Raw genomic sequence first — 11,619 nt, forward strand, 5'->3', positions numbered from 1 at the left:
GCAAACTGCCTTCCTTGAAATCTCTTTCTGGGAAAGTAACTTCTGTGCAGATGTGTGGGAAACACTGCTTCCAAACAAAGATAAACTTGAAGGGTGGGAATGCATCATGAGTCATCTGACAAGTCTGAAGTGAGGCAGTTGCTAGTGGCTTGTAAGCTTAGCCAAGGCAATTGGAATTTCTTTGTGGTGTGGTAGTGTGGAGAGTTTCTTGAAGAATAAGTATTTGTATGTGCTGTGTAGATGCATACATCACAGAAACCAGAAGAGATTAGGACAGCTTCGTGTGCTTCGAGCAGTCAAACTGATGATGTTTTCCAGACTCCCTCCACAGCACCTCTCCAAGCAAACAACATCCCAGACTAAGAACTTCTTTAAATGCTAAAAAGGGCAGGAAAGAGGTGGCCTTTTCATTCACAACAGGGATCTGTTCTTATTGCAGCATGTCAAATGTTTTGGTGAACAGAGCAGGTTAGGAATATTGGCTGAGGAACAGGGATTGCTGTGTGTGCAGTAGATGTCGTGTGGATCAGCTTTTAAATTCTTTATCTTCCTAGGCGGTGACCTCCAGTTTCTGTTTTTATCTGAAGATCCTGACACAAAGCATCTGATCACATATTGTTTATATCCTGGGAAGGATCTGAGGTCAGCAGAGTGGGGGAGAGCCAGTTCTCTTCCTACTAATTAGCAAAGGAGAGTCCAGTGGAGTGGGAGAATAGAACAGTAACAGCAGGATTCCAGCACCGAGATCTTTCTTTCTATTGTATACATGATTCCATACTACGACCTATTATATATATATTTTTAATTCTTGCTGTTATATTTCTGTAGTTGTGTGTAGGTGTAGATTCTGTATGAGGAACTCAATCCCACTGAGATCAGTGCCTCAGAACTGGCTTTGGTGGCTTTGGGAATTTAATTCCTTTTGAAATGATATTCTGTGGAACTGACGTTCTTCCAAACGTTGTCTGTTCTTCTGAGAGCTTCTTGGATAAACTTGGTTCTAATTTTCATTGCAAACTGTTTGGAGAAAAGAATCCTATCTGTATTATGAAGTAGCGTTTGCACCAATGCTATATATGCACACCCACTTGTACTGTACATAGTCTGCTACTCAGGGATGAAGTGGAGGGCAAAAACCCAAAGCAGGATGCAATATTTACACTATATTTTGTAGAGGAATAGATTGCTGCCAACTTGCTTGGGGAAAAAAAATGCATCCTGGAGTGCTTTTGGAGATAAGAGGCTTAAAACTTGTGTTTTGTGAAAACCCTGTATTTTGGTAGTTTAGAAACACACACAGAGCAACCAGCTGACTAAAACAACAACAGAAGTAAAGCAGTTGATGCAGTCCCTGTTCTCAGGCCGTGGGATACACTGCTGCTTGGTGCTATGGCACCAGAGGAGTGGGATTCCTCTCCAATAGTGAGAACAGCAGCTGTACTTCTCTCATCTGTTGCAGGAAATGCCCCAAGCAAGCGCAGATGCCTTGCCCCAATGGAGTCCTTCACAATAAGGTTTTGTTGGATTAATTCAGTCCGTTCTTTCAGATAGAAGAGCAGTTACAATAGTGAATGCTTTTCCTGTAGTCCTGCCAAGGCCAGATATACAGATGGTTGAATTTTTAACTAGCAGCAATCTTAGGCAAAAGGTCAGGTCTTCAGGTATCTGGGGGAAAATGGGTGGGAGAAACGCTAAACAACAGATGCGACGTACAGGCTGGGAGGGAAGGAGCTTTAACAAGTTTCTTTACAGCAGAAGAAAAAGGATCCATTACTTTTCTCATGGTTGTCCATTGTGCGGATTGGTCATTCTAGCTGTTCATTTTGTGTTGCGATACACTGTTCTTGTTGCATGTACCAAAGTGGAGGAAGCAATCATCCCGTTTTGCCTTCTTTTGCTTGACCTGGCCTTCTAATGCTTTCAGATGTTCTTTTTGCTCCTGGCAGACCAGCGAATCCAGAGTAAACTTTGTAGTCCTGAGGCAGCCAGGTGTGCAGCTGTTGGACCCAGGGGAAGATGGCAGCACGTCAAACAACAGCAGCAGCAGCAGTGGAGGAGGAAGCCCAGTGCACCACCGGAGGAGACTAGACCAGAGTCACTACAGACGGAAGTCCAACTACCAGAAGGTAAGCTTGGAAATAACAGCAAAAGCACTGGTTACTCCTGGTCTAACAGATCCGTTATGTTAGCTCCGTGACAGTCATTTATTATATGAAACCGGTTAGTAGCTCCTTTTCTTCTTGAGCTATTGACAAGCAGTGTGTTTGTGGCCGTTGGCACTAAAAAACTCTGCATTTGTCATCTACTGAAATATCAAAATTTCCTGGTGTTGATGCAAAACCAGTGTTTAATCCTTCCTTGTTTGGTAAGGGCCACAAGAAATTGACAGTCCATGAGACACTAACAGGGCCAGAGCTGGACCTCTTTGACATTCATAAAGTTCAGTGCGTTCAGGGTGTTGTGCATTGATATTAAGTTATGCTTCTGGTTTGGAGCTAGACAGCTCTGTGACACAGAAGTAGAAACTCTACAAATCACTCTGCAGTGCTGCTGTGACTTGAGTGTTGTATCTGCCATCCATTTACACGTTACAAGAATATCCTGCAAGAGGAGAATTGCCAGTCTGTTGTACCAGTGGAGGTTTGCTCCATGCTTAGTGCTACCAGCTGTGGGAGAAAACAGTCTAGAACTGCCTAGACTTCTGTGTCTAAATGCCTCTGTTGAAGGTTAGTGAGGAACATACTTCTACCTCCACAGTTGGTTACACCTGCAATTATTTGCAGATGAACAGGAAAATAATTAACTCTGATATTTAACCTTTTAAGTAATACTCTTATAATCGTTAGACACGTTCATTTTTTAGGGATGCTGGACATCTTTGTCGGCATCTCCAAGCTTGATTTTTCTTTTATATACTGTATGTCAAACATCTCCCATTTGCCTGTGTTATCCATTTATGTCATACTGGCTTGATGAGCAGAAATCAGGATGAGTGGTGATTATAACATAAACAGAGTGAGCGTCAAGTTTCCATGTCGTGCATGAGAAGCAAAATAACTCAGAAGTTACTGATCCCAGTCCAGAAGTAGTCAGAAAAAGGTTGATTGCTTGATATGAACGGCCTTGGAATGAGTTGGTAGCTTGTTTTTTGGTGCTAAACTGTTCTCAAGAGAGAGCATCTCTTTGCAGCAAAAGGAAGCAGGATTGTTGGGAGAGCAGCTGTTTCCCAGACAGCTGCGCCTCAGTCATAGCAGCGTCACATGGGAAATACAGAGCAGTATTTTCACCCATAGCAAGTACAAGAGAAGCTGACTTTGCCATCTATCAGTATCACCGAATGTTCTGAGTTAAAGAAACAACGTTTGGTTATTTTGTTCTGGTTCTGAGCTTTTCATGTTAACTGCGTTAATGAACCTGTGTATTGCATTGGTGTTTCATTGTAGGAGTTACCTCCAGGATATATAAGTCATGAAAAGACAGTTGCAATAAAGAAGGAACCAAAGGAATCCCTAGGAATAACAATTGGAGGTGGACGAGATAACAAAAACAAGCTCCCCATATATGTTACAAGCGTGCAGCCCATTGGGTGCCTCTTCAGGGATGGCAGAATCAAGCGAGGTAAGGAGATTCAGAGCCTTTGCAGGCTGGGAACTGTTTTTAAGCAGAATTTGGATTTAGATAAGAAAGTGAAGTTGGAAGCAGGGTTCCATGTGAGACCTTGAGGCAGGAATGTGCTTCACAAAACAAGTTTTGCAATAATCCCATTTTATTTAATCAACAGGAGACGTACTTTTGAGTATAAATGGCATCGATTTGACTCATCTGAACTACTATGAAGCTGTCTCAGCACTGAAATCTAATGCAGCTTCCCACTCGGTCATACTGAAAGCCTTGGAAATCCTTTCAGCGGACCCCACAGATCCGTCTCTGGACATGAAGGAGCGGGGATTCAGCTGGTCTCCCCTCTGGATCATGTGGCTTGGATTGCCTAGGTACGTTAGTTCACTGATCTCAGTCACGCAGCTGATTTCAACACTAGAAATGGACTTCGTTGTGGGTTGACTTGGAAGCATTGTGGATATCCTTGTTAACATTAAGGCAGAGGAAAGCCTCATCTGCCAGGGTGATCACAGCGCAATGAATGCATAAAGAAGTTCAGCTGTTTCTCACAGCGTTACCCCTTGTTTTTCTACTTCTGTTGCACACTAACAGTGTTTCAGAAGTTTCTGAAAACCTTTTTTTTTTTATTTTTTATTTTTCTTCTTCCTCTAAGAGAAGTGACAGGAAATGCAGAGCAAATGTTTTGGAATTGGAGGCTTTCAATGTAGTCAGTGTAGAACCAGTCCCTTCTGAAATGTCGCTAGCTGAAATGACTGTGTCTCTTTCTGGATGGCATTACAGAGGTACCTGTGCTGCTTTGCAGTGTCTACTCTGATTATCAGCTTTGGAGGAGCTCTCTCAGTCTAATTCTTTCTGGCTGTTGTAATCGTGAGATCATTAGTGTGAAGCACACACCATTCTGAATTGCTGAGCTTCCCTGCTGCAAAGCTTTGGATCGTTAACTCAGCAAAGATTTCAGCAGCAGCGTGGTATGTCCCATGTTACAGAGCTGAGATGTCAAAAACTTACTTTCTGTCTCCCTTCTGGTGAGGCGGACCTCTTGTTTTGTTGGTTTCATGGAAGTATATTCAGCCAGAAAAGACAGAATCTGTTGTCATTTCAGGTAACTGGAGAGGGAACATACAGAAGACAAATGTAGAACAGTAAAGCCAAACCCCTTTGTGGGAAGCCCAGATTATTTATAGCCTTGTTTCTTGAGGCACCTGAAAGAAGAAAGACTAACAAGCCTCTTGTTATGTTACTCTTGTGTTACTTAGCAGCCTGTAAGTGCTAAACAAAACAGCCCAAGGAAGGTAGCTTTGTGTCTCAGGTGACCAGCTTGGCTTGTGCTCAGCACAGTCCTCTAGTTTCCTCCATTCTCCCTCAGAATCAACTCGTCCGTTCTGCACAGTCCTGCTGTGAACCAGTTGGAGCCATACCTGGATAGCCCAAACCTGGGTACACATCCTCAGCTGCCAGCAGGTGCTTGTTCCTCTCGGGTGCTCCAGAACTGAAGTACAGCCAGGAAAAAGTGGCCGTGCCTTCCCTCTTCTTCCTTTCTCCATTTGTTTAGTTTGGATGTGTACTGGTTCCCAGCATCACCACTTCCTGCTGCAGGGACTGAAGTCCACTCTTCAGTCACTGGGAACTTGCCTTCATTTCAAGCACAGGCTGACATTACCTGCTGTTCGCTGCTGGTAATAATGTTGGCTCCCCCTTCCTTTGCCTGTTAGAAGGTCTCACTTCTGAAGCAGGGAGCAATGATTTCAGATGCCCTTTCTGTTCTCCAGGCTTCTTTTCTTGCACTGACCTTCTTGTATCCAGTAGTAAAAATGGCTTTTTCTCTCATCTGCTTTCCCACCTGCTTGCAATAAGACCTGGTAGCAATTAGTGTGGGAGCTTTAAGCTCAGTGCTGATGGCACGTAGGATTTTGGTTATGTTCAGCAATTTTTTTCAGCTACTGCTCTGATCCAGGAGTCCTTAAATCCTTCTCAGAGGAAGCTTTTATGCTGAAAGACTGGAGTCAAAGTCTAGCTCGGGGCTAGAAAAGTGTGCTTAGTTGTTGCAGCGCTTGAGCCTTGAGTGTTTAATTCCAGCCTTGGTTCTTGTATCTGTGGGTTATTTTCTTTACATCAGATGCTGTCAGGCTGGCTCTGAGCTGCACAGCTGTCATGGTTTTGTAATGTCGCTGTCAGCATTACAAAATGTAGGAACCTTTTAATGATCCATACTGCACTTGATGTTATAATGTGGAATATTGACAGCAACATTACGAAACCACAACAGCCCCTTGTAGCCCATCCTGCAGAACCTGGGTTATGTGCCAGGCTGCTGGTGCTGAACAGTTTCAGGAGATCACAGCCCTGGTCCTGTGTCTTTCTTGGGATGCCAGGTGACAGAATAACAGGAGCGTCTTGACCACGGTCCTCTGAAAGGAAAAACACTCCATGCTCATAAGGCCACTTGGATACCACAGCATTTGGTGTGTAAGCTTGGGTCAAGCTACCACCCTTGCCTCTGGCCATGCATGCCCGATGAAGCTGCAGACATCTGTGCTGCTGCAGGGAAGAGGTGGGAAGCTTTTCTCTCCAGCCCCAGGCAGCAGGGCCCGGTGCCTGACATTCTGGCTCTTGTAGCACAGCTGTGGGAAACCCTGCTGCCCCCATAGACTTCTACTTTCTCCATTGTTTTGCTAGTAATCTGGTGGTGGTGAGTGTGCCCGGTTAATTATATACTACCAATTACTGCTGTTTGAATGAGTATCATGATCACTGTATGTGTCACAGAACGTAGCTAAGGAGCTTTGTTTCTTCATGGTACTGTGAGACAAGTTACTCATAGTATAAAATACCAACTCAGAATGTGGTGTCGGGGATCCTGATTCGTTGCTCTTGGAATCCCGGAGATTGAGTTACTCTCTCTTGCTCTGTATCAGCCTTTGACTCCTGAAACAGTCCCACACCACAGCAGGCTTGGCTGTTAGTGCTCAGGGGTGGAAAAGCAGCATCCCTCTCACCTTGAGATCTATCTGCAGCCAGTCCACAGAGCCTCAACTCTATTGCAGTGACCTTCAGGTGCTCCCTGCTGCGGCCCCACTGGAGCAGCACATTCCACAAACTGGGAGGGGGATGCAGATCTAGCAGGAGGATACAATCTGCACCTTTACTTTCTGTCAAGTCCCAAAATGTTTTTCCCACAGTCATTTTCCATCCTGGTGAACTAATGGTTGTTTCTCTTCCTAAAAGCCCCTTTTCGTATGGAAATAGATTTCTAGCAAAGAACTTTCTTCAACTGGTGGAGAATGCCTTCAGTGCTCACATAGGCTTTATGCTGAAGTAGCACTTCTGTTGTCCGGGCGGTTTATTTGCACCAGATGCCGTGTATGTTTGCCATGGCTGTCTGTGTTCTCTGCAGTTTGTATACTACCAGCCGAAGAAAACTGGAGGCAGCAGTGAGCTGCAGCTGGGTCTCCCAGTTAACGTAGGAGGAACTGGTACAAAAGAAAATGGTACAAAAGAAAATGACCGTTTGAAAGCAGATAATTGGATCTTTGTCTCAGTGAGAAGTGAACTGGGAAGGCTTTTGAAATCTGAAACTCATCTGCAGACTGCTCAAGCAAAGCTCCTGAGGCAAACCATTTATCAGGAGAAGTTCAGCTGCTGGAGTACCTCAGTGGGTGAGCAGCAGCACAGCAGTTCCATGCAACCTGCTGGTGCCAGAACATTACCTGACCATTGGCCTGTGCTTCTGCCACACCTCTTCAGATGCCTTGCGAGGGCCTGGCATGTGCTGCAAGCTCAGAGCACAAGTTCTGTTAGCACTTGGTTATTGTGGTCTCTCTTGCCGTGTGCCTCGGGCTCGCCGGGAAGGCACCTCACAGAATGGGGGTAGCAAACAGTGATCCGCCATCTGGTATCTTACTGTGCACAGCAGCACCGGCTGTTAGCAGTCATTTCCTGCAGGAAAGGCATCTCACACTCCGATGTGGTATGCAGGAGAAGAAAGGCTGCCTTACCTCATAGAGCTCACTTGCCATCAGTGAGAACACTGAACATTCTGTTTTTGGCTTTGCCTGTCTTTGCAGCTACCTTCACTGCTGTCAAGATATCGTCCTTAGCAAAGGCAACCAGGAAAGCTGGGGCTTCAGCATCGTTGGAGGCTTTGAGGAGAGCAAAGGAAACCAGCCTTTCTTCATCAAAACCATCGTGCCTGGGACACCTGCCTGCCGCAACGCAAGGCTCAAGTGAGTGTGAACCCTTCTGTGGTTCCTGGGGCTGGAGGCAGAAGCTCCATTTCCCTGGAGGGCTTTTGACTGGCTGAACTTTAAGGACTTCTAATCCACAGCTGCTCACTAAGGCAGTTAATAGTGTTACCAAAGCCCTATATTAACGAATGCTTTTTCTATAAAAACATAACTGCCTACCAAAGGGAATTAAATGTTATATTTTAAAAGGCTGTAAAGGCTTCAATTGAGTAATTAAGAAGAGCTAGAAAGGGGATGTTCCAGATTAACTTCAGAGGCTTCTGAGTAAAAAGGTTTATGTAGTGACTAAAAAGAATTACAAAGACTATCTTGATGCAAGTAAGAAAAGCTCTCCTGTAGAGAAGATGGAAGGTAGCCTTGCTGCCCTGTCAGTAACACAGCGGGCAGAGTGGTGAGCAGCAGTGCTAGAGCATTCCACAAACACTGCTGCATTACATCCAGGATCCACCAGAACCAGCTCTTCTCAGCGTGCAGCACAGGCTGCAAGTGCAGCAGTGTTACAGGCTGCTCTCTGGCAGGGGGGCAGTTTCAGTGCAAAGAGTCAGGCTTTGCTCACTGGGAAGTGTGAAAGGAAAGACCTGGTCAGAGCCTTGGGGCCAGCTGGGCATCCTGTCTTAGTGCCCAGAGAGCCCTGTAAGACTAAGGGAAGGAGAGGGGTTGGCTCTGGCATCTCATCCTACTGCAGCCGAGCTGTAGAGCCACGTGGAAGGTATCTGGGTGTGCTGCAGTTGGGTGAATCAGGCAACCCGAGAAACTTAATGAATCAAGCTACAGAGGGAGAGAATGCCTCAGCCCGTGGGCGTTTCTCTTGGCCCAGCCCCCTGCTGCCCGCCACTTGCACTCCTGTACCCATCACTGCTGCGTCACTGGGCACCAGCACCGACCTCCTTCCCCTGCCCTCATTTTCAGGACTGAGCCTGTCGGCAGCCATTCCTGTGCTCACATCACTCTTTTTGCCCTTTATCTAGCTTAAGAGTCACTGCAATAAAGAATTTATGATCTTGGTACGGGGTGGAGTAGGTGATCTTGGTGTCCAAGGTTACAATGTTAATGAATTTACTTATGACAGGCTCGTTTTTTTTGTCTTTTTGATGAGGTGTGGAGATGAAATAGTGGCAGTCAATGGAGTCCCAGCCGTTGGAATGAGCAACTCAGAACTGATCCCGATGTTGAAGGAGCAGAAGAACAAAGTGACACTTACTGTGGTGTCCTGGCCAGGGAGCCTCGTGTGAAAGCTGTGCCAAATCACGCAGCCGCCTTAAGGATCATCCTTGGTATCAGATATTTGCTGACCGCCACACTGAGCTGAATGTGACAGACTGAGGGAACGCTGCACTCCTGCTGTCCAACGTGTCGTGTTATGGCAACAACTTTCACTTCATTTCTGGAGAAAACATTTCTTTACTGCGTGGAGGCTGCCACTGACTGACTGTTCAGTTCAAAGTAATGGCGACTCAGGACAGTTGCAGCTTCTTGGACTCACCAAAGCTTGTTAGCATTGGTGCTGCAGAGAAAGCTGGTTCTCCGGTGTTTCTCTACAGCTCACCCATCTTTGCTTTGAGGCATTGTCTTTAGTTTTAGAGCTCCTCTTTCCATTTAATGTTTTGAGCAGGTTGAAACAAATGTGACTGCCCTGTTTCCCCTGCTAGTCTAAGAACACCGTTTGGCTACTGCTCTCTGCCTTCCTGCCATACTGGGCACGGAGTCATTTTATATGTTTCTAAAAGCCAGTAATAAAACTGTGAGGATGCAGTCCAATTAAGCAGCCCACAGCTGGATGTTCTTAGGCTGCTTCGATCTACTGAGTGTTTTTGTACATCGAAGAAGTCTGCAGCTCACTGCTGGCTGCTGAAGAGCTGCCAACTGAGCAGGGCAGGGCTGTGTTGACTCCTATGATGGTCCTGTCACCAGGTAGCAGAGATGAGGAACTTGTGTAGTTTTCCTCAACTTCCTCAGCTCGATGTCTCTGGTTTTAAGACTTGATGAGTGACCAGCTTTCCCCAAAGAAGGCAGCAGGCTCAGAAAGCAGGTTTGTTGATGAGCAGCTGCCTGTCATCCCTTAGTTTCCCAGTGCTGAGAGGCAGAGCTGAGGCAGCAGGGACAAGGCTTGCTTGTGGCTCTGTCACTGCTATAGTGAACTGCAGCTTGTTGCATTGGGATCTCCAGGATAGGACACCTTGGGCTTCAGGTCCAACCCACAGCGTAGGTAAAGGTTAGAATGAAAGAAGTGAAGTCCTGGCAGGTTGGTTTGACCTCCAATACCTGTTAAATTCCTACCTGGAAACAAACTCTACATGAAGCAATTCTGTCCTTTTCTGCTTTTTCAAGTTGCCAATTAGCAGTATAAGGAACAGATCTTTCTCACACCACAGATCTCCCCGCGCTGTTTCTGCTGTACCTTTTATGGAGCCAGCTCAGACTGTCAGATTAATCCAAGGAGTCTCTTGTGTAAAAATGCTCCCTCGAATGAATGTTTTAATTCCTTGCAGTAGCAAACAGGCTGCAGCTTTGTGCCCATTGTCCTCAGCAATGCTTTTCTTAGGGCTGGCTATTGGTAACCGGCTATTAGAGCAGAGTAGACCTGTTTCTTGCTAGATGATTGAGCTGTTTACGCTCCGAGTGACTTCACTTCCTGTGGCTGTTAGCTTAAGGCAGTATACAGCAGGCCCCGTTATCGGAGCCTATTGTACAGAAATAGTTTAAGACCCATTTGTCACAAAAGCTCCCCAGGCACGTGGTGTGGCCTCTCCACTTGGCCAATAAATGCAGCTACTGTCTTCAACAGCAGAAAGAAGGGGCCAGCTGTTGCTGTTAGCAAACAGTGAGAGGAAAAGGATTCTGAAGTCAGAACCGTGCCTGTGGAAAATGAGTCCCTTGAGCTGCATCTGACAGAGCAGGTGAAACATTTTTGTCTCCTTCCGTGATAGAGAATCTGTGCCTGATATGGAACAGTAAACATTTACCTAGGTGGAAAGAGGGCAGTTCTTACTGAGGTGTAATAAATGGGGCTTGTATAAAGGATGGTAGGAAGAAGCCATGCAGAAGGTGGTCAGACCTTTTAAATGAAGGGTATGCTGCAGAAGTCAGCATGACTTTTACTATTGCTCCATCTCGTTTCAAGGTGCCTTTAACTTCACCAAAACGTCCTCATAATTAAGTACTGATTGCAAGATCAGCTTGTTAATAGATGTTGAATTTGTTTTGATGTCTTGATAAATTATTCTAATATTACTGAAAACCAACACGGATTATGGGTGCTTTTGTTTTTCCTTTTGCTTTACCTTCTTGCACATCAGCTCGTGCCCCAGAACAGTCACCTCAGTGCTGGGCTTAAGGGCAGGCAGGAGGTTGTCAGCTGACTTCTGCTTCTCCTGGGATAGGAACTGGGCTACCCAGAAATGTGCTGTGATTGGAGAAAGAAGAAAAACCAGCTCCCACGTGCTCTTTTCCCTCCGTTATCTCACTGGTGCCCAGGGGGGGCTCAGAACAGGATGGACTGAAAAAGCCAACCCAGGGAATTAAAGTTTATGGAATGAAGCTCAACTCCCTGATCTCTTGTGCATCATGGAGTCACCATTCAGTAGCCCCAGGGAACGTGACGTGAAACTTACAGCAGTTACTTGGCAGAAGCAAAGATTATTTCCAAAGCTCCATCTTTTTAAATCTCTGATACATCAAAGGCAAACGTTTCACCCCTATTTACTGCAGTAGAATAAAACTCTTAGCCCATCTGATATCAGTGAAAGGCTCCTGT

General features: G+C 45.7%; 1 protein-coding gene across 6 annotated transcripts in view; it reads left to right on the forward strand.

Annotated features, from left to right (window-relative positions):
• Nucleotides 1-11,562, forward strand: part of LOC140251160 (ligand of Numb protein X 2-like) — a 28,918-nt gene extending 17,356 nt beyond the window's left edge. For 3 of the 6 annotated variants that reach the window (XM_072334554.1, XM_072334556.1, XM_072334555.1), the window contains exons 6-10: nt 1,947-2,126; nt 3,444-3,618; nt 3,782-3,992; nt 7,686-7,844; nt 8,962-11,561. In XM_072334554.1, coding sequence (XP_072190655.1) covers nt 1,947-2,126; nt 3,444-3,618; nt 3,782-3,992; nt 7,686-7,844; nt 8,962-9,097 — 861 coding nt within the window. In that variant the 3' untranslated portion in view covers nt 9,098-11,561. Of the gene's footprint in view, nt 1-1,946; nt 2,127-3,443; nt 3,619-3,781; nt 3,993-7,685; nt 7,845-8,961 lie in introns of all 6 variants that reach the window. The other 3 variants (XM_072334550.1, XM_072334551.1, XM_072334552.1) reach the window with 2 other exon arrangements.
• The last annotated feature ends 57 nt before the right edge of the window (nt 11,563-11,619 follow it).

Source organism: Excalfactoria chinensis, chromosome 4 (genome assembly GCF_039878825.1).
Source record: "Excalfactoria chinensis isolate bCotChi1 chromosome 4, bCotChi1.hap2, whole genome shotgun sequence".
Lineage (NCBI taxonomy): Eukaryota > Metazoa > Chordata > Aves > Galliformes > Phasianidae > Excalfactoria > Excalfactoria chinensis.